Source organism: Ambystoma mexicanum, chromosome 3p (genome assembly GCF_040938575.1).
Source record: "Ambystoma mexicanum isolate Mex_15411 chromosome 3p, UKY_AmexF1_1, whole genome shotgun sequence".
Classification (NCBI taxonomy): Eukaryota; Metazoa; Chordata; class Amphibia; order Caudata; family Ambystomatidae; genus Ambystoma; species Ambystoma mexicanum.
In genome coordinates this window covers 280,542,719-280,565,823 of record NC_090925.1, presented here as the reverse complement: position 1 = coordinate 280,565,823, position 23,105 = coordinate 280,542,719, and the positions used below count along the sequence as shown (strand labels likewise).

At 45.7% G+C, this 23,105-nt stretch overlaps 1 protein-coding gene across 1 annotated transcript in view; it reads right to left on the bottom strand.

Annotated features, from left to right (window-relative positions):
* COL20A1 (collagen type XX alpha 1 chain) overlaps positions 1-23,105 on the bottom strand; it is a 686,383-nt gene that overhangs the window by 565,297 nt on the left and 97,981 nt on the right. The window contains exons 3-4 of the mRNA XM_069650801.1: positions 16,207-16,317; positions 1,316-1,459 (exon numbers count right to left, since the gene is read on the bottom strand). Coding sequence (XP_069506902.1) covers positions 1,316-1,459; positions 16,207-16,317 — 255 coding nt within the window. The remainder of the gene's footprint in view (positions 1-1,315; positions 1,460-16,206; positions 16,318-23,105) is intronic.

The window sequence follows — 23,105 nt, the reverse complement described above, 5'->3', positions numbered from 1 at the left end:
TAAACCTCTGTAAAACGCTCTGTTGCTTCTCGAAGCTAGGTCCACGCTTAATAAATACTGTAATAATAATAATAGTAATAATAAAACAACTACCACTGGGTCAGCACCGAGCATCTGGGATGATTGGGGCCTAGAAGGACAAGATTGCATAACCCCAGCGTTGATCTCTCTCCAATGGCTGCCTGTCCAACAGAGAATGTTTCAATGTTCTGCCTCATGCCCAATTCATATGGGGGAACTGTCCCTAAATACATCACATTAAATACGCCATCCCCCCAGAATCCCTACGCCACCCACAGCAGGCCAGTTATGTCACCCATTCCACAGGAAAGAATAGTATGGAGAAAAGGTCTGGAAGCACTTGTTCTCAAGCCATGGAACAATTTACCACAGGATCACGGATTCCTAAAGGACAACTGGAAGTTTAGGAAGGCCCTCAACACGCCGGACCTTCCTTGAAGCAGCCCCATAACCAAAATAAAGAGAATGTTTTTTTAGACCATCTTAGACCACCCCCTTCATGACTAATTTAGGAATGGGAATGGAATGCAAACTTCTTGCCGTAGCTTTAAGAGCTTCCAATATCGATCCTATAGTTCCTGTGTCTGTCTTCCCTTTTGTCGCCTTGCACTCTGAAGTGACTGTTACGCTTTAACAATAGAAATCTTCAACTACTAAATAAATTAACAAATGCGTGGCATTCTTGCAGGAATCCACATTGCAGGAGGCTGCATTCTCATGCATATGGATTCCACAGTGCAAGAGCAGAAGACAATGTCACCATGGAGCTATGGGGGCTTCCTGCAGGACTAGGTGCAGGAAACGACACTCTAACACAGATGGGTGGCATTTCTGCAGGATTCCAGAGTGCAGGAGACAATGGCATCATGTGGATATGGAGACGTCATGCAGGATTCGCCGGTGCATGAGACCACACTGTCAGGCACGTGGGTGGCATTTCGGGAGGTTTCCACAGTGCAGGAGAAAATGTCATCAGGTGGGTGGGGGACTTCCTGCAGGACCCCACTGCAGGAGACCACAATCTGATGCAGCTGTGCGGCATTTCTGCAGGATTCCACAGTGCAGGAGACAATCTCATCATGAAGATGCGTGGCATTCCTGCAGGAATCCACAAACCAGGAGCCCAGTACAAGTTTACAAATGAATTAAGTGCAGAGTTGGGTTTCATAAAAGGGAGTGCACCACTGCCCCTTGATACATGATGCCCCCCCTGAGCTAAAGCATGTGTCCCTGGAATGTGTACTGACTGCTGTCCCCGCTCATTCCATGTGTGACCTGAAGACTGCATACTTACTCACAAACCTCCTCTTGGCAAAGAGCGCTTCCTGAGAGCCATTGAGGACATAGATCTGCAGCGTGTACTCCTTGCTGGGGCTGAGGCCCCCCACAGTTGCTTTTGGGGTCTTGGTCTTCAGCATTACCTCCTGCTCGGTGTCACCTGTGAGGCAGAAATATCAGAGTAAGTTAGGCTTGATTATGGAGTGACCAGCTTCTCAATCCGAGGTGTCAGGTCTAATACCTCCTTTGCGAAGAAGGCTACACAATATTATTCTCGTGGCAATGCCGCAAAGGATGGGCCATAGATGGTGCCCGCCAATTGACATTTGAGATTCTACGTCACGTCATCTGCACGGTATGATAAAGGGGTGAGTATCCCCCTTTCCCACAAGTTTTGCAGCATGGGAGTTCACTTCCATATCAGAAGGACAAGAGTTGAGATGAAGGTGGAAGGATTTACCAATGGTCAGTCTGTTCGTAATTGGTATGGCGTGCCTCCAGTCCTCCCAACGTAACCCTGCGTCTATGGAAGATGTTAAAGCCTTGAGTAAGGCTTTAACGCCTTCCATTCACGCCACGGCTCATTTTCAAACATGTGATGGCGGAGGGAAGGGGCAGAACTCAACTTGCGTTTCCGCCACCTCCCTTTACTTTCGGCCATACTCTCCATTTTCATGCCGGCGCAAATGCTGGAGCTCCCAATGGGTTTCGCCAGCTTGACCCCATACGGATCCACTCTGCACACTGCCTGCCATGCTTGCATGACATCGCAGAATGTGCATTTACAATTAAACCCTTCCCGACATTCAGTGGTCGAAGTGCACAAAAAGAAGTAGTAGAATTAGGTTCCCTGCTGGCCTGTACCACTACCCACAAACCCCATCGCCACGCACAATACAAACCCCAAAAAACATTCTCCTGCTGTTTAGGAGAACGCTCAGTGCAGTGCGCTGAAAGTGAAAGTTTTCATTTCTTCCTACACTTTTGTTTTAAAACGAAACCGTTCCGGAACGGTTTCTTTTTAAAATAAAGGTATTGGAACAGTCAAACTTAATTAAAAGAAGAAGAGGAGCACCGCTCCCGCCCACTTCGACCACTGCCGACATTTGACATTTCAATTGGGAAAGCTTTCCCATTTAAACTCTTTCTGACGTACAAACATTTCGGGGAGAGTTTAATTGTAATTATGAGCACCGCTTACCATGCTCGCATGGCAAGTAAAACTCGCAATGAAAAGTAAACGCAGCCTGAAATGCGAGCATACCAGACAGTGTTTACTCACTTTGCACGGCGGTGTACAAAAGTGCAGGGAAAAGGGCAGCGCACACAAATATGCACCCCTTTTTGCCCTGCACTTTTGCACCTCGCTGTGCAAATGACAATTTGCCGACAGGGAGCCGTTTACGTTGCTGTCCAAGCATAACGCCTCCCCGCCACCAAATTAGACTTTGTTTTAAATAAAAATTAGATCCTAGATGTCTTATTGGAAACGTATCAGAAGATTGAAGTCCCAAACGAGTCCTTTGGGTTTCAGTTTTGGCCATTGCCGTCTCTTTCCACAGAAACAGATGCCACCCAGTAATCAAGGTGACATCTGAATAGTGTTGAACAGGACAAAAAATAAAGCTTGCACCACTTCAATAGTTAAATATCACACGTTTCTATAAGGTATATGGTTCACATCAACAACTCCACCGCACCTAGAACACCCTTCCTGGTAACACCTTGGCAGAAAACCCGGGAAACACATACATGACAAATTGAAAACATGTTGCTCACAGTGCAACATATGTTCTGTTTCATCCCTTCCCTCAAAAGAGCACACTTGTTCTTGAAAAATGATGCAAGGGCGTGTATGACACATAAGTCCTTTAATATAAGGAACAGGCGCAATCACGTGACCGATGCATTTCAGAAAATATGCTTCATCAGGGACATATCTGTAAATGCTGAACAAAACGTACAACTAGAGCGGTATTTTCAAATGATATGAAGCTGCTTAATAGGGCCCATATGTACACATGGTGGAGCCCCACCTGTCACAATTTACCAAATAGAGGGGAGTCCAATGAAGATAGGAATTTCAAATGAACCAACATGAACATCAGAGACAAAAAAAGACAAAGCATGCCTGTGGGATCTGTGAATACATGCTTTTTCATGAATCATCACAAAGTGGGACTATTCTAACTGATTCGAAATAACTCTCCCGACACAAAACGTAGCGATCATAAAATGACAAGTATTCGATTTAAAAAAAAAAACAACAGTACAAATTACAAAGTCACATCATACTCAAAAAATGCTTCAAGGTCATAAACAATAGTGATAAAATCCAAAGTCACACCATAAAGCAATATTGCACTGACATCATTAAATGTTCACAAATTGGCCAAGTGACACATCACTGTATAGAGTTCACATTGTACAATAATTTCTTGGGACACCAAAGCCAAGCCTGATATGTTTCAATCCCATGGCTATTGTGGGGTCTTATTCAGGGGCCAGCATGTATATGTGGTGTGTACATGACCCAAACCTGTAGATCATAATTGTAATTGTTCATTTATAATGCGGTTAATACCAGGAGTGGTTCCTGAGCCCGGGATCGGGATTTGAACCTGTGTTACGCTGCGTTGTCTTGCGTTGCCCCTGAGCTATCCCCCCAAGGGGATAGTCACAAAATAAAATGTTTGTAAAAAACGAGAGGGAGACCTATTTGCAATGAAAGGTAGAAATGCATGCCTGCACAATTGAGTGAATGTGAAAGAGAAGATGTCTTCTTTCACTTCCCTCAGTTAAATGAGGAGGTGGTTATATGAGCTCAATCAGTCTCTTTTTTACAGTCCCATGCTGGTCAGATTTAATGGACCAGGACCAGTGTCAATGCAGGCCAGTCTAGCCACAAAATAACACTTATGTTTGCTTCACCCTTGATGCACAGTACTGTGCAAAGAATGCCATGCCCCCAGCACCCCCACCCTCAGCGGCACCGCTCAATTTAAGAGTGGGTTCTAGCACACACATGCTCACACATACAACACTCTCACCCATGCATTCACACATCATTCAAACAACAGGCATACACAAAAAGAAACACACCAACATGCACGCACACATACCTACACATTCATTAATAAAACACTTCCCTTGCCCGATTACACCCTCCACACGTACGGCACTGTAACACCAAGGAGAATCGAAAGGCCCTCGATTCCGTAACGTGAACATGCTGACAGACAGGAGAATACACCTCCACTGTCAGTCAGTCAGCGTGCCCTTACGGTTAGTGCAATAATGGGCGGTCAGTCAAAATATCGAAAACAAAATGTCGAAAGACAATAATGTCGAAAACAAAATGTCAAAAAATAAAAAGTCGAATTATTTTTTTTTTTATTTATGTTTATTTTTTGGCTCTAGTATATAAAAAAAAGGTCAAAACAAAAAAAAAGGGGGGGTTGGGGGAACCCCCCATTTCGAATAAAAAACGTATTAAAAAAGAAATTCGACTTTTTATTTTTCGACTTTTTTTTCTCGAAATTATGACTTTCGACTTTTTTGTTTTCGATGTTATCACTATGAACCGCAATAATGCGGGTGGCAGGCCCAGACTCCCGTGCCCTGCTGTCTCTCGTTATCTCACACTACATTTGTTGCAGGGCAAAAAGACAAAAGGCCCTGCCTACAAACCGAAAAACACTTAGCAGTGGATGCGGCCATGCTCAGAGGCAGGCAGCGCTGTCCCCACAGGTGAACTGTGCTGCCTGCCACACAGGTGGTGCCAGGAGACCCCTCCTGAGCACGAAGCCTGGGGCAATGTGCCCCCTCCTGACTGCCCTGCTGGAAGGCTGGCAAGGGTTCTCTCCAGGTTCGTGTGTATTCGCTGATATGGGTTTATTCGGCAATTCTGGCATGAATTTGAGACTGTTCTCGATTTCAAGTGCTCACAGTGCATTGTCCCGGCCATGGCCAGCTTTGTTCGAAGGGCATTGATGTAAGCCTGGTCTTGGCCAGCCTAGATGCCCACCCAGATTTTGATAGCATTCATTGGGCACAAATGCTAGCTGGCCTTAACAAACTGGATTCCGGGAATCATGTCGATGAGTGTATTTGATGTACTTAGCTCCTCTGCCTATTGTGAAAACGAGCAGGATTGTGTCTAATGGGAGACGGGTGCAAGAGGGTGCCCGTGAGGATAGCACAGGGGCAACCTGCTTGCTTTGGAAGCAAGGCGACACAGAGCAACACAGGTTCGATCCCCGGGTCTGCGCGCGTCATAAATAACCTATCATATCATACACAGAAGGCTACCAGCTTTCCCAGCTCTTTTACTGCCCCGCTTGTGGAGGCACTTGCGAAGTTAATGCACAGAGGCTCTGCAGCTCGAGGAATACCTGATTCACCATGCTGTCTTGCTCTATGCAGGCGACATATGTCTCTACATGTCTGACACATTGGTAGTATTCCCACAGCATCTGCAGGTGATGGAGCAGTTTGCTCTTTTGTAAGGGATGCACATCAGCTGCACTATATTCCTCTTACATCAGTGCAGTATCTTTTAGAATCTTGAGTCTACAGCTCAGTGGTAAGTGGGCTGAGGTTTACAATGCTAATGTGGGGAGACACTTGATGCCGCTTGGTGGGAACGTGGGCGTTTGGCTATGTTCCCTATGTCAGGTATGGGAAGAGCAGAACTCATTTAAAATATGGAACTGGCCAGATTTTTGCAAGTGTTCCATGTCATGGCTGTTTGGATCCCAGAAAATGTGCACATTTGGAGACACTTCTCAAGCATCTTCTGTTGGATAGCAAGACAGCCAGATTAGCACTGCCACATAAGGGTGCCCTGTTGGTGCACCTGCAGTATATGGTACCCTGGTTTACGGACACTGCTGATGTCGGTCCCGGTGGTGTCCGGTAGACCCCTCCCTGTTTCCTTACTTGTCCTGTGGAATCTGTGGCATACATCTACCAGAATAATGGGCTACAGAGATGTGTACTCCCCTAAGCTATCACTTTGGGGTAATTGGGTGTTTGGGGCTTCGAGTTCACAGTCACCACTGATATATGATAGGTTATTTATAACGCGCTTAATACCCAGAGGTTACTAAACACGGACCTGGGGATCGAACCTGTGTTGCTCCATGACATCTTGCTTCCAAGGCAAGCACGTTGTTGCTGAGCTATCCTCCGAGACACTGAAGGCCAACTAGACGGCAACGAGAGACTGGAGCTTTGATGAGATATGCCAGAAATGGGATACTTACCTTTCTTGAATAAGCTGCTATCAGCTAGTGAGGCCTTGTCAGGTTTCTCTCAGAGCCCACACCTGCATGCAGTCAGTCTGGTATTGGACAGCTTGGCCTGGAGGAAGACCTAATGAGGTCCACTATGGGGCATGCCTTCCCAAACACTCTAAAGCTGTTGACAAGGTGAGGGGGAAATGGGAGGCAGACTTGGGGGGCCCAATGGGAGATGGCACGTGGTCTGAAATTTCGGTTTCGGATGTATACAGTGTAAAATGTTGCACTGCATGTACTTGGCATGATAAATCCCGCAGTGAACGATGCATATCCGCGATGCAGGCGGGAAGGATGCGAATACCACATGTGGCGAAGTTGTGCTCTGATTGCTAAATTTTGTAGGTGGGGATCTGAAGAGGCACGCTAGTTGCTCACTCATTGTCAACCCCAAAACGTGTCTATTGGGGCGAGCGGCTAAAAGTAAAAGGAGCAAAGACAGACGCAAATTAATGTTGCTGGATCTCGCGTTAGGGAAAAGGGTAATTGCTAAGATTTGGAGAACTCCTCAAACTCCTAAATTAGACTTACGGATGAAGCACTCGAAGAAAAGGTCTGCTGCCTCCACAAGCTCTTGATGACGTCACTGTCAGTAGGAGGCCCCCAGTCTGGCACACACGCCTTGGCCCATTGCACTTTCCTTGTGATCTCCTGCCTGCCTGACCTTCTGTTGGGCATGCGCGGTTGTGTTCATAGGAATGGGGATCTACATGATTCATTAGATAATAATTCCTCGAAGCCCATCACACATTGTACCGCAACACTTTGTGAGGGGAAACCACCAGCACCCCCCCCCACACTAGATCCACCCCACCTTAATTAATACCCTAACCCAACCCCACATCTATATTGTGGCGAAATGTGTGTTATGAAAAATGGGCTTTGTTGAAATAATCTGCAATGTAATGGCAGAATACCTAGGTAGGAATGGGGGGGGTGATATTGGCGTACTGGCATATAAAAGGTGCTGATGCCCGGCTGCTAGTCTGGGGATCGGGGTGTGTGCTGCAGCTCAACTTGCATGCTAAAGGACTTCTGCCCGCTAGCAAGGATGCTTTCTGCCGTGCGCTATGATATTGCTAAGGTAAGTGGCTCTGATGTCAACATTGACTCTAAGTATGCAATGGTGCTTGCTCGGCTCCTCGCACATTTCAGTTCGTTTGCAGTGTGTATTAAAGACATATGAACCGGTTTACAAAAATCAGAATCGATTTTGAACAGATCCCCCCGAATCCATCTGGATCTGCAGCCCACGCATGTATTGGGCAACTAAGGAGATCAACGTCATGATTGCGCCAATGGAAAAGGCTGTTGCAAATCTGGCCCATATGTTGCTGAAACAACGCTTCCCCGTGCAACTAAACATGCAACAAAAGAACTTGAAGTGGAACCTTGCAGTGTTCTCATATATGTTGCATGTGTCCATGTGGGGCAAAATGCATGCAGATGTAGGGCCAGATTGTCAAATTAGAAAGGGCAGAAGATGTTCTTATTGCTGAAATGCACAGGTGGCCTTATTCCCAAAGGTGACCTGGGCATGTCCCGAGGTGCTCGACAGCACAGCAAATGCGCGCTGTCCAGCCCCATTGCATGCATTAGTGCTGGGAATGCGCTCCTGACACTAATGTATGATCGGCTCCCAGCAACAACTTGCTTGGAGCAATTCTATCCCCGTTTGGGGGGTGGAAATGCAAGTGTGATAGCGGATTAAATCGCGGCTGTCACACTTAAATAAAAAATCATGACAGGGTCAGAAAAGACCGTGCCACGATGTGCGCCTCCCTCTGCGCCTGTTCCCAACAGGCACCAGGGGATGGCGGCCCTCATTTACCTGCATGTAAAGGCGCATCCTGTTTGTGAATTTGGGATATGCAGAAACACCACCTAATAGCCGCAAATAGTCGCTTAAAAAAAAATTGGGACTTTGTGCTGCTCCACCCACTGGAATAAAAATCTAAAACAGTGCCCAAATGTTCTAGGGCTGGAGCTGGACAAGTAAATAATCACCTCCTCCAGTATCTAGGAGGACAAGACTAACACACCTCCAGCGTGTTCCATTTACTCTTTTTACTTCAGTTTTAGAAACATTTAAAAAAGTTATTGTGATTTGCCCCCGCGGTTCCGAGCCCTATACGCAGAGGCGTAGAGAGGGTAGGTAGAACCTGAGCAGGCATGGCCCACCCAAAATCTGTAAATGCCCACTCTGCAGCACTGTGTGAGCTTTTGCAGAAGTGAATGTCACAGCGATGGGCCCAACTACATCAGCTTCAGGCCCGCACTCCTGGCTATGCCTCTGCCCATACATGCACTATAGACCACACCCAACAGTAAGGCCAGTCTTACCCTCTGGCGTGGCCTCCCTAGGCACAGGGTTATATGAGCTCTTGGGCCTGAAGTACCACAAAGAAGCATTGGAAAAGCCAACAGTTTGGGCTTTTGCCTAGGCGTGGGCTAGGCATTTGCTAAGCACTGATATAAAGGCAGTACCTGCCCATAAAATCCCCAACTGCTCGAAAACGGAGTGATGACCTGGGCTTATGATTTCAGTCCCTGGTAAATGCCTAGCTAACATCTCAAGCCACAACTGCTGGCTTTGCCACTGCTTGTTTTTAGCAAAGCGCAGAATTAAATCAAGTGACTAAAGGAACACTTGATTAAGACTTTTTTTAGTGCACCAGGAGCTATTAGCAGCTTCAATTAAGCCACTAACTCTCAGCAGATGGCTTAGAAAAGCACTGGAAGGCTAAAGCGTGATTTTACTACTTGAGAGCATGAGCTCAAATAGATGGGGGGGGGTGTTTTGGGCAAGGAGCTGATGGTAAAGGCCATTTATTTATTTATTTCATTTATAAAGCGTGCATACAACCGGAGGCATTGAGGCACTGCCACAGGTACAAAAGTCAGGTAGGCACGCTTAGGCATACAGAAAGATTTTGGTGGAAAGAGGTAAAGATTACATTGGTTACATAGAGACAGAGTGTCGTCATACATAGACACAGAATGTCGTCATACATAGACAGAGTATTATGATACATAGACACAGAGTGTTGTCATACATATCTGTCGAGCTGTATATATAGTGAGATAAGGTGTTGAAGAGGCTGACTTGGTGGTAAGTGTGGGGGAGCGTTAGGAGAAAAGCTGGGTTTTAAGGGCTTTCCAAAAGAACTAGTAGGATTTCTCAGCCCTCAAGGATGAAGTGGGAGGTAGGGGGGGGGGGGGTTCATTCCAGAGTTTAGCGGCACGGTAGGGGAAGCCAGAGTCTCCGGCTTCACATCTTCTCACTTTGGGTACAAGAAGGATTAGCATGGTAACCCACAAGCTGTGTATCCCTCCTCATATGCCTGCTCCCTCCTACCTGTACTACAATGCAATAGTTTTGGCTTATAGGTGGCGCCACCTAATAGCCCAAACTAAAAACAAATGCTATGGGGCGTGTGTGGCGGCGGCAGCCAGCCGCGACTCCCATGGGCTGGCAATTGCTTTACTGCGTGGGATCCATTTGCGCCTGCGAACACACTGAAAACACCTCTTGTTTGAGTGTAGACCACAGAGGTCTGCTCTGTTATTTCCTAATTAAGGGTTGCGGTCATGTCCCTGGGCTCGCGGGGCTTCACAAGCTGCGGGTCATTAGTCGGAAGTGTGAAACATGGAGTGGGATAGCCCTGCTAGGTCGAGTCACAGCTGACTGGATGCATCAATTAACATTTCAAAGCCTCTCAATCTGCTTCTGGAAAGTAAACACCTTCAGGACATAACCCTCAGTTTCACACCTAAAAATGCAGACTGTACAGTGCTGGGTCTGCTTGGCTGACAAGAAAGCAACCGGTTTTTGCGGGATTGCACACTCTGGTACTTTAATGCTCCACTTTCCAATGTGCAAAAGGGCAAATGCACAGGGATGGCTAGGACATACAGTGCAGGATTTAAGGGATCTGCTTCTGCACATATGAGAAATAAGAGTGTGACTGAAATCATTATATTAGGTGAGAAAAGTGTGCAGTGGGATTTCTGTATTTCTAGCTTTAGAAGTTTTTAGGAGGATCGTGGCAAGGACCCCGTTCAACCTTGTTAGCTCCCATGGAATATCTCATGCCCAGAGTCTATGGTGCAGAAAGGGTGAGAGAACAGACCCGGGGGGGGGGCAGCACAAAGATTCATTTCCAATGAAAGAAAGCATGCACGCTATACCCATGGCCAAACTTGTCATTAGAAATAAGAAGGAATCTTAAATAATTAATTGTTGCATTTTACATTTTCAAGCAGATGGGTGGTGTAGTGGAGGTCTGAAGCAACTCCTCGGTTTTTGATATGTGTGGCGTGGGAAAGGGGGTAGAATGAACGTCATAAACCAGAAAAGGGTTGTTTGAAAAAGAAAATGTGGACGAACATGGGACGAAACCACGCTAGAAGGATTGCTACTACCTTAAAGCCGCAGAAGCAAGTTCTCCTCAGGAAGAGTCTTTCCTATGCTGGCTACATGGTGTTGGCTGTGGGTATCTCATTTTGTATAAGGTGCGGGTGCCTCACACTATCAGGCTGTCACCTGCCCCTTACTTGAGTGTTCCCCCCTGCCCCAGACACTGAAAGGCCAGAGTGAAATATCAGCACCATGGCACCCGAATTATGATTGCAGCTGCTCTGATAACTTGCTCAGGATATCGCGAAGGACACCTGCCTACTTGCTCCAGGCCCAATCCCTGACTTTACTTGCCCTCCATTCACAGATGTCTGGCCTTTCCTTTATGCATGGAGAGAATCAAGTTACAATCATACACCTTTTCGTTACCATGCCTCTCTACCAATTTATATGTTGACAGGTATGTTTATTATGTGATTGGTATACTTTTAAAGTAATCTGTAAAAAGTGAAATACTGTCTTGACCCTGGGAAGCCAAACATTAAAACATATCAGTACCAACTGGAATCAGATTTATGGTTATGTGCCCCACTTAACCAAACTGTGTGATCCTGGACAATCATTTAATCTCAGTGTACCCTATCTGACATAACTGACTTCCTAGAAATTATTCAGTTCACTATGGTATTAAAAAAATCACTATGGTATTAAAAAAACATTCTTGTTTATTAAACCTACAATGTAGCATTGGCAAAAATGATGGCCAGTCGACAGGGACAATTATTGCATGTATTCAAATACAAAGTAATTTTGTTGTTTTCAAATATGTAGGTTGCCCGTAGGGTCTCGTTTACAGTTGCTGCTGCTGATAGTTGATAGGTGTTTCAATACATTAAAAAGGAGGTTACTGGCTGTAGCTGTACTTTCAATTTAGAGTAACATGATAGAAAAAAAGAGATAATGCAGCAGCAGCAAAACATGTTGCACCTGCAAGATCTGGCAGAGTGCGATTTAGTCAATGAAAATGTACATCAGATTATTAACGTGAATTACTTTTTAAAATAAATTCTACGATAGTCTACTCCGCTGTGTCAACATATCACGTGTAGGTACTTCAATTAAAAGTAGCTTATGTTTATACTGCAACGATTTTATACTTTTAGGGTGGGGTTGCAGAACAGGGTTTGCTCTAGGGGGCACCCTCTGCGGCATATTATCTGTAAATTGCCTTGGAAAAAGGCTAGCGTGAGTGAGGGAGGAGGGGAAGTGGTCTATTTAAGTTGCGTTCTAAGGCCTCACCGGGGTGATCTATCGCCTAAGATGATACGCAGGCTCTTACCAACTGGTATAGCCCGAAGAAAAGGGCATTATGACTATTGGTGCCACAGGGAAATGCCTGGGGCGCTAACGTGGAGGTAATAGGGATACAACCGGGGCCGAAGCAAGCTTTTGGTTTATTAAAAAGCAAAACAAAAACACATTACCAGCATAAATATAGAAGTCGAGATCAGAGCAAAAGTCCCTTCTCCATTTCCATGGCATGAATGTCCAGAAGTAGGCAGAGGCCGAGGGCCAAACATTGAAGGTGTGGCCTGCGGAGTGTGGCATGGGAGTAGATAATGATGAGGTGCGGGGGCAGAGGGCAGGTGGGAAGGAGCGGGAAAGAGGTGGTGAGATCTGGGGGCAGGCCCACAAATGGGGCACCGGGCACCATGCCCTGGACAGGAGATTTAAATGTGGCTTACGTATGTGGAAAAAAGGCTTGTGTTCATGCAGTGCTTGGATAAAATGTGGTCTCCTGGCACTCCCTTCCATTTTTGTGATTTCATGTCACTGCCAGGTCTTCGCAAATAAATGTGTGAAGTTGGCACCTAGACTACATTACTATAACCTGGAAATTGACAACACACGTCCAACCCCCAGCTGAAACAATGGGGTAATTAATTTACAGGAAAACAAGTAAAAGGCGAATGCACATGCTGACTATTGAGACACTTCTACCCATGAACTCAATCTCTGGAACTGACTGTCCCGCTGCCATCTTCAGAGCACCAGCACGATGCCACACTACAGGAACTAGCAGATGAACACTAAGGGCAGATCAGAACAGCATTCAATTGCACTTACATTGTTGCCCTCACTAGGGTTTGCAACAGGCACAAAGGGGAGGGCAGGGCAGAAATGCACGCAAGGGTCATTTCAGAACCTTCTGTGTATTTATTCATAAGTGGGACAGCAGCTCTATTGTCATTTCTATCCCGGAAACTCAGATAGGAATGCCTTTTCTTTTTTTAACAAATCACAATGACATCGCTCCCAGCACCCATGAGGGTGCCTGGAGCCAGTGGCACATTCGTGTTGGGCCTGAGCCGGACACTAATGTATACAAGGCGAGCCGGCAATGGATCATTTGCACTGGCAAAACGCTTCTGACTCATAAGTAGGTCATTGTAATAATCACCAGAGCCGGGGTACTTTCAACTTCTTTATTTGTGCTCTGGGAAAAAAAAAAAGTCACCTTCATGAGTACATTTCTTAGAAGTAATTCAAAACAGTGTATCCACAGCACTTTTCATTTTTGGTGAATTGGGCTGTAACTCTTTATATATTGCAGCAAATATGGGTTATCCTGTTTCCTGAGCACTCTAATGTTGGTAAATAATGGAACAAAGTCTCTGAAAGTTGGGTATTGCCCTGCTGAGAAGTAACCTTAAGACCGAAAGCCAAAGGGACGGTGTCAGGGTCTTTCCACTTTTTCTAGTTGAAATGGGCCGTGGTCTCTGGGGGACCCCTAGCAGCTGCCACATTCAGAGAGCTCGTTAAATGGTGCCTTTGCTGGCGCCCTCGGACCATCAACTCCCCCTTGCAGTCTCAAGTACCATTCTTAGCGCCTTGCTGCCTTTTCATTCCTCTTTCTGTGACATTAGCACTCTGATGTCAAAGAGGGATTAATAGCTTTTCAGCAGTGCAAATTCACTGAACCGGGCAAATATTCCATGAATCGGGCCCTTAGGGGTTCATCCCCCTGATGGCTGCTTGTCACGTGATAATCTGCAGCTGTTCACGACCTCACTGCATTCTTTTTATGTTATTATAATGTAAGCACCTTACAGTGCCTCTGACTTTTTTTTTCCAGCTGTAATGCAAGGGGAGCCCCCAAACATCATGTTGAAATGGGGTCCTCCTGCAGAAATGCCTGCTTCCCCAATATAGCCTAGCAGAAACAAGTAGGCAGACAGTAGTCATTCTGTAATGAAGCACCTTTCTTAGAAACCGTGACCAAATATTGTGAAATCTTAGGCAACTCCAGGGGTCCTGACCCCCACGCCCCAGCAAGGTCGGTTCATATTAAGGTCAGTGGCGGGACCTACCACTGCTGACTTCTTTGAAGTGTCAGTGTCCTGCAGGAAGGCTCGGATTGACGAATAGGGCAATGCCTGCCCATGATTCTGGAAGGGGCCATTCATTTTGCCCAGAATGGGCCTCTTTTTTTGGCCAAAGTGGGCTAGTATCATACGTTACTACACTAGTAATAATCAATGCCACTCTGCAAATACTCTTTCAAATGCATTATTTGCAAGATATGTTTATCAAAAACACCCCCGTGGTTAGCACTCTGACAGTCTGATCTGAAAAGTAACGACTTGTAATGTGCAATTCTGGGCCACTTTTTCATTGGTACCTGGACGGATGTTTTGTCCCAGTCCGACCCTGTTTGCAAGTGGCACCCAACAGGTCCTACTCACAAAGCCTTGCTGCTTTTTGGGGTGATCTTAGCTTTTCCCCTTTTTCCAGCACTATGGTCAAAGGAGGGGAATGGGCTTTCTCACAAGCTCATTTTCTTCTCATAATAGTAAGAGAAAAATCCAAGATATCTCATTAAGTTTGTCGACTTAAATTGGGCAGCGGTTTAATCTGGAAAACTAGTCTAAACATCGTGTTGGAATGGTTACACGGTGGTCAGTCAAAATATTGAAAAAAAAATCTCGACTAACAATAAGGTTGAACAAAAAAAAAGTCGAATTTCTCTTTTTTTAATTATATATTTATTTTGTGGTCCGGGATTAAAAACCCCCAAGGAACCCCCCCATTTTGAATAAAAAACGTCATAAAAAAAATGCGACTTTTTTTTCGGCCTTTTTTTCGAGATTTATTTTTTCGAGATTTATTTTTTCAAGATTTTAACCATAAACCGGGTTACACAACTTCAAAAGGAGAGTACCATTCTCGGAGAGTCTTTGTGTGATGTTGTGAGCTAGGGCTCAGTTGACGGGCGTTTATTGCCTATGCCAGTCTGGTTTATTTGAAAATGTTGCTGTGTCATTCGTTTTTCTCATACACCGCCAGTGATAGCATTTGCTCTGCTGTATGTACATTCTGAACCGCACACTCCCAGCCGCTGTGGCACCAGGTACACTGCAGGTAGTCCCGGCCACTCCTCTTCATGCATCCTTTTACCCCCTGCCCTTTGTGACTTTAATCGCACGCCCTGCATGTTCTATACTGCTCCAGGTGTAGCCTCCCCTGCACATGTACTCTGCCACACTTGCTGTTCTCCCCTTGTGAGCTTATCCCATGGCTGCCCCCACTCTCCCACCTTCCATGTTCTCTCCCCTCTGCATATACCCTAACTCCCAGCATGCCGAAATAAACGTTCTGGGGCATTCTGCTCACTCTGCGCCTATCGGTGGTCTGGGTTGTTATGTCTATGAGTGACTGTTGGTGATCATTGGACTTTGGCAGCCCAGGGACCAAAAAGGTTTACCCAAAACCTTAAAATAGTAAGCATGAGTTTGATAGGTAAACTGGATAAGGCGCTAGTCCTGTTTACAAATGAAATTGGGCTGATTGCCAGCACTCTCCTTTCAAAAGGACAACAGCAAGATATGGTAATAAGTAAATGCCTTTATTACTTGAGGTTCCTCCCAGCATGCACTCTGCCATTGAGCATGTACTTTGATGCCCCATGCTTACACGTACTCTCTCGCTTCCATGTACTCCCCATCCGGCATGTACTCTTCATTGTGCATGCACTTTCTAGCCCTGCACGTACACACATACCCTTCCCTTATGCCTCCACTAGCCAACCTGTACATCCTGCTTTCTTTCTCCCTGCAGATACTTTCCAGTTTGCATGCATTCTCCTACCGCTGTCTCCATAACTGCATGCACCCTCCCTCGCTGCATGTTCTCCCCCGTTCATGCGCGCTGCAGCATGCATTTCTGACTTCTAGCTGTGGAACATACCTGCCATTGGCTTAACCCGGACTTTGTAGCCATTGGTGATGCCTTCTGTTTCCTTCCATTTCATCTGTAGTCTGTCCTCCGAGAGAACCGTCAGTTTCAGGCGATTGGTTCCTGCAAAGAGAAAGGAAACACCAATGTGAGTAGGGAACAATTCCTGATAGCTTTGCTCGCGGGGCTTTTCTCAATAGGCTTCGCTCAATGGACCTCACTCAAAGCATCTGGATCAATGGGCCTACCTGTCGTGAGAGGACAAAGGCGGTGGATATGGCAAGGGAAAATTGCACAAGATCACACAGTGTATCCCCCTCCCCTAACACCCCTCCCGACCACCCAGGGAAGGAAAGGCAAATGGTACCAATACCAAATCTATAAATGAGGGGTGACTAAAGGATCAAGGTTACATTGGAGAATAGGGCAAAATATCAGGAATAAAGAACACAGACAAACTAGCCTGCACAGGAAAAGGAACGCTCTGGACAGTGCTGACTGCAAAAACAGAGGAAGACAGAAAGGGAATCCAGGAAGCAGAAAATACTAACAAGCACACTAAATTCGAATTCCAAGGAAAATGAAATAAGAAACTAGGAACTAGGCACTGAGCTAAGAACCAGGAAAAAGGGACCCGACACAAACAGGAGCACTGCAGCAATGACCGGTACAGGACTGAACCAAACGGAGGCTTTTCAAGCTGACTAACAAGCACACGCCTTAGGTGTGCTGTTTGCTAGAACCTGCCAGCCACAGATGCTGCTTATCCTCCACCCAACCTTGTCCTGCAAGGGTGGGGGTGAAGCAGTGGTCCAGGCATTCTGGGAAAGCATAGTCTTTTCATTAAAGCAGAATACTGGCTGACAAAAACCTAGAATGGACCCAGAAGGAAAGTAACATGGAAAATAAGGATTTAGCACTCCCAAATCACCACCGCACTGTCGCAGAAGGTTTGGAAGGAAAGTACAATAGGGAATAAAGGCTGAATCAGGTCCACAAGTGGCAGGAACATTGGGCCTCACTCAGTCTGACAAATCCTACCCTAGCAAATAAGCTGTAGTGTCAGAATGTATTCTTATCTGCATGCTTTTGTCTCCTGTTTTTCTCGACGCTCACAATATTGATAATGAGTGTAAAACAACAGTGAAAGACGAGAGCAGAGGAGTTGATTTATGGCGGGTTAGCGTTTGAGTATCTGCTAGAGCAGCTCCTACAAGGAAATAGCCATTTGCACTGATCTCAACATGGGAAATTAGTCTCCTGCCATCTTTGGTAATTACATACAGAATTTCTACTAACGGTTTAGAGGAGAACTAAGGCAAATATCCTAATGCTCTTAGTCTCGAATTTTAATTAGTAGGGGTTCTAAATAGATTGCATAAAGCAACAGCGATATGGGGCATCCTTGTTTTATACCCCATCCCAATGTTACCCTATCCATTACAATTCTATTCAGGGCAATGCGTATTCCTAGTGTTTTGTAGTTAGCTCGCACCATGTGAATAAAATGTTCACCAAATCCCATGTGTCCTAAAGTGCGGAACAGAAGAGGCCATTCTACCTGGTCAAATGCTTTTTTTGCAGCCAGCGAGACTAATATTGCTGGAATTTGCTTTACCCCATTTTTCTCAATCAGGTGGATTATTCTATGCATGGGTTCCATGTCATCCCAATGTGGGATTAACCCTTGGTGGGTTTTTCTCAGCAGAAATCTCAAATTTTGTTTTATGGGGCGTTCCAACCCAAGCACCCATCCCTTTTAAGATTTTTGTATTCCCTAACACCCACACCCTATCTATATATATAGAGAGAGAACCTGCAGTATCTGGCACCAGCCGAGTGGGGCCAACCTCTACAAGACTGGTCCCAGATCACAAGTAGGAGCGTGTGCCTTCTGCGCTAATTCACAACACCAACACTGCTGCCTAGATACACTGTACTAAGTGTTCAGCTCTGTGGACACCGATTTCCATAGATTGACCAGTGTTGCTCTCCCTGCACAAATAAGTCTGCACCACTCCACCTGCAATGATTCAATTACTATCGGTGATATCGAGCGCTGGTTCCCCACAGCAACAGCTCTACAGGAGGTGTCCATTAGCATCTGTATGTACCAAACCAAGCCACCACTTTTTTACCCCAAGTTCCTGAACCCACCACCATCACAGGACCAAGAGACAACATGATTCATGATAAAATGAGACGTGGACACGCAAGAGTAAATTAAAAATACACTCAATAGGGAACTCAAAGGTAAAGTGACAGGGAAGAGGTCTGCCACTGTGGCAGGTACACACCCGCTTGGCAAGCACATAAGCAATTGCCATGGTCTAATGTCTGCAGCACATGCAAAGAAATTCACGTATCCAATGACACACTGAAAGGATGTATTAATGAAACCTGGAGCATATTCATTTGGAGTTTTGAACCCGGCGGAAAGTCTTAATAACAATGTCAGTTTTCATTTTGAGTGCCCCTTTTGCTTTTATTATTTGAACAAACACCACTCCTTTCACAATAAAGTGGGAACTAAGGTGTTCACTTTTAGAAATGTTATAAATAGTGACACATAGTTGGTGCTCTTTGCTTTAGTCTACCCTTGTGGCAGCCACTCTAACATGGGCGTAGGACATGGGGAGGACAGGGTGGACAAATCCCCCCACATTGTTAAGTGGGGGGGAAATAATGGCATATGTCCCCCCAGAATCTCTTGCTTCTGCACATAATTCCTGGCTCAACCAGGAATGGATGCCAGTGCCGGGCACAGGGCTGTCATGAGGGGGGTGCAGGAGGGGCAAACTGCCCAGGCCTCGCACTTGGGGGGGTCATCGCTGTGCTTTCAACGACAGAGTGTCATTTCACGCCTATAGAGGCTCAGGGAACACGGTCCCATGGAGCTCTGGCACTGCTGAGCGGGCTTAGCCGCTATTGGTCAGTGACCCATCTTTTGGCTTGACTGCTTTATATCCATGATAACTAAGGTGGTAGCAAGTCAAAGACTCTGAGTGCTGGTATACTGTGACTGAGGTGACACATAACGCACACAAAAACACACACACATAAACACACACACGCTGTGGGAGTTAGACCCGCAGGATGGCGTAGATTTTACTAATCGATTACGGAACATCAATTTCAGAAGGAACAGCGTCTCCTATTAAGCTAAAGAACCAGAAAAAAACATAACTGCTGCTGGCCTTCCACACCACGCTCAGAATGAGTGTTGACAACTTCCAAAACTCTAACACGGTGGCATGTACTCTTGCCAACCTTCCAAACCACCCTCAAGTTTAAGGCACATTTCTCCTCTTATAAAGCACACTAAAATAAAATATAAACTTTCCATCTTCGAATGCATTACAACAAGGACGAATTATATGCTCTGCATGAACCCACAATAACATGGAAGAATGATATGTACTGCATGAAACCACTACAAACAAGCATTGATAAAGCCAACAGATTTGGCTTTTGTGTAGCCATGTGATAGGCATTCGGCATGCACTGCCTGAATGGTGATACTTGACCATGATACGACAAAGGCTGCAAAATGGCGTGAACACCTGGGCAAATGATACCAGTGCTAGGCAAACGCCTATGATGCCTATACACAATCCATCAAAAACTGTTGTCTTTGAGAATGCTTGTTTTTCATATGACTTCAGTGCAAGGAAGAGATGCAAGGACACACACACACTACTTATAAATCAAGTGGCTGACGGCACACTTGGTCAAGGCACGTTCTATTACACAAGTAGCACAATTACAGCTGCAATTATTATTTGTATTTCTATTGTTATTATTAGGGTATTTATTGAGCTCAGACCGTGCTTCGGCAAGCAACAAAGCACTTTACAAGTCTTAGGAGAAAGTACACACTGAGGAAAGCAGAGATTCAACGAACCGGGGAGCGAAGAATGGGGGCAGGGGAGGTTAGGCAGTTTGGCAGAAATGGATATGCAAGCAAACAGGGGTTGAAAAAGGAGGGCGCAGATCCCCCAGTCTCAGGATAGGTGGAGAGTTGAGCCAATAACTCTCAGAAGACTGCTCAGAAATAACACTGTAAGGCCCTCTACTGCATAAAGTTTAGTGTTACTGTTTGATGGAGATTGCTCAAAGAGCTCTCATGAGGATATATTTTGGTTGGGAAGATGCAGGTAGTGGGTTGGTATGGCGATAGGGATTTTTAGTATGGGGTAGTCAATTGGGCGAGTCAATAAACAAACAACACCCACAAGCTGTGTGCCTCTCCTGATATCCTATATCTCTCCTATATGTAATCCATTGTAATAGTTTTGGGTCATAGGTGGCGCTTAGGCACCACCTAATAACCAAAACTAATAAGGGGTGTCTCCTACCACTCTGAAACAGAGGGAAGAATCCACATATTGCATTAAGAACCCAGATATTGAAATTATCTATAGCCTTCCTCCTTTGCAGCAAATCTGAAAATGTAAAAAGTGCCTACTTCAAACCTCCCAGGCATCTCACCCAGTGATCCACTCTGAGAACAATCAAACATGTACTGGCCTAAGAATAAATATATTGACAGCCCAATACCTCTGAAAGACTTATAAGGCTGTTGCAGAGTCTGTCAGTGGTTAATCAGAGCCTGATGTGAGACTGGCAGAGTCTATCCCAACCCTGCTGACCTCTCAGAAGCACAGACCCTTTGAGAAATGCCCTAATGTGCCCAGTAGTGGGGGAGCCATCTTGCCCCCACACTGGGGTCTACAGTGCAGAAAACTTCACATGGCCATTATTAATCGCTATGGCAATTCCCACCCAGTTCTTGCCTTCCCCCACCCAAAACACCTTCTCATTGGAACTCTTAGAGCTAACTTCAATATAGGCTTACCATCAAACTTTGCCCTCAAAGTGTGTGCAAGTGGTTTCTCAAACAAGTCCTCTGAGAGATAATTACTAATTGAAGTTGTAAACATGCTACTGGCGTAATAAAAATGTCTCAATCAGGTCTGCCTTCAGCCACTTGATTTTAAAGCACCACGTGTCTTTCACTGAAGTCCTGTTAAAAACAAGCAATGGCAAAGCCAACAGTTTTGGCTTGTGCATAAGTATTAGGCATTTGTCAGGCACTTCTATTAGATGCTCAGGTACTCAAACCATTTTGCACCTGCTACCATCAACGGCCAGTTAAAACCAATACAGCAGTGCCTTTCCCATGCTTACACAAACACCCAAACTGTTAGCATTGCCAATGCTTGTTTTGCACTGCCTTGATTTACAGGACCATGCATCAAGGGTAAAGCAAATATACTACTTGGCTAATCTGAACCACATTGAATATAGGCCGGTCTAGTTAGTAAAAACATTTATCGTGCATAGTCAGCCTGAACATACTTTATTTTACTGGCTGGGAGTCCTTATATGGTAATAATGCATATATTGGTGCAGCCTGAATGGACATACATGGGAACAACAAGCATGAAAATATTTTATATTAGCATAGGTTGTGTGCAAAAACAGCATGACATGTATTGGAAAATGTTCCTGTGCATGGTTGGTGACTTGCAGCTATTGGGTTTTTTCATGTGCTTCCGTACAAAACCAATTGCAAACTGCATGGATTTCTACCCAATTTTGCAAAGAAAGTTCCGTAAAATGCATCATTTTAATGTTTCAAACATTTTCTTGGGAGTGAGACACCCCTCAAACTCCCCTTGTTTGGTTTGGTCTACCTCACTGTGCTTTGTCGATCCTGCATAATTGATGCAAACATTTAAGCTTCTTTAGTTCAGAAATTCACCAGCCCCCACTTGACCTCATCTATCTGTCATTGTTTATGATGTGTGTTTTAATGTGCACACAGGGGCAGGATGCTCCATAATGCTGGTATGACGCACCACACGCCGGCATACCATCCTATATATCTTTATGCATACGATACAAAAGTTAGTCTGGCATAAACCTTTCTTCAGTACAGAAATCTAACTGCTGTAGATGATTATCGGTTGTAACAATTACCCATATTTGGGTTCCTCCGGCGGTGCCGCCGCTGGCCCATAGCAAAAAATGGTAAGCGGGCCTCACCCATTTCTTTGCTCCGGGCCTCACCACACCTTGTGACAGCCCTGGCCGGGTAGTTGTTTGCAACTTCACTTGCATGCAAAGATGAAAGTTCTGCTTGTGGCTTGCCACAGCCCCAGCCACACGCCTGCGCACATGACTCCAGGCACATCCCGGGTGAGAAACAAACTGCACGTCCCCCTGCGCAGTGCACTGCTGTGCAGCCTCTGGAGTCCAGTCACAGTGCTGCTGACTAGTGCCGTCGAAGCGAGCATGTACCATGACTGAGCAGGCTGTCTGAGGCAGCAATGCCGTGTGTTGAGTCTCAGGCTGGGCAGGGACGGTCACATCCTATTTGCTTTTGCAGCAGCGACCAGCGAAATTCAAGTGGTTGCAGTTTCACTTGCTGGGCTGTCTGATGTGGACGGGGGTAGCCCTGCAGCAGGGATTCTGGTGTGGACAGAGGTATCCCTCCAGCAGGAGTTCTGGTGTGGGCAGAGGTATGCCTGTAGCAGGGATTTGAGTGTGGACAGAGGTCAGTGGTTGTTCATTGCATAGGTGGACAAGTGTTTAATTTGGATCCACCTTTAAAAATATAGAAACTGCTTTTTATTTCTTCCACGTTTGTTTATGTGTCTCCCGGCCTTCTCTGTCCCAGTTTTCTTCTATCCTGCCTCTTGTTCTCATGCCCCTCTGCTTATGGGTCGGGTTGGCTGCCTGAAAGGAGAACAGCCATACTCGTATCGTAACCCACCCTGCCCCCATGCCACATCAGGGACTGGGTCACGGTCACCCGGTCACCCTGTAGCTACCCTGAAACGCAATAGGGAAACTGCAGCACAGTGCGGGCATTAGAGGTGGTGTGGTATTCAGATGATTACTGA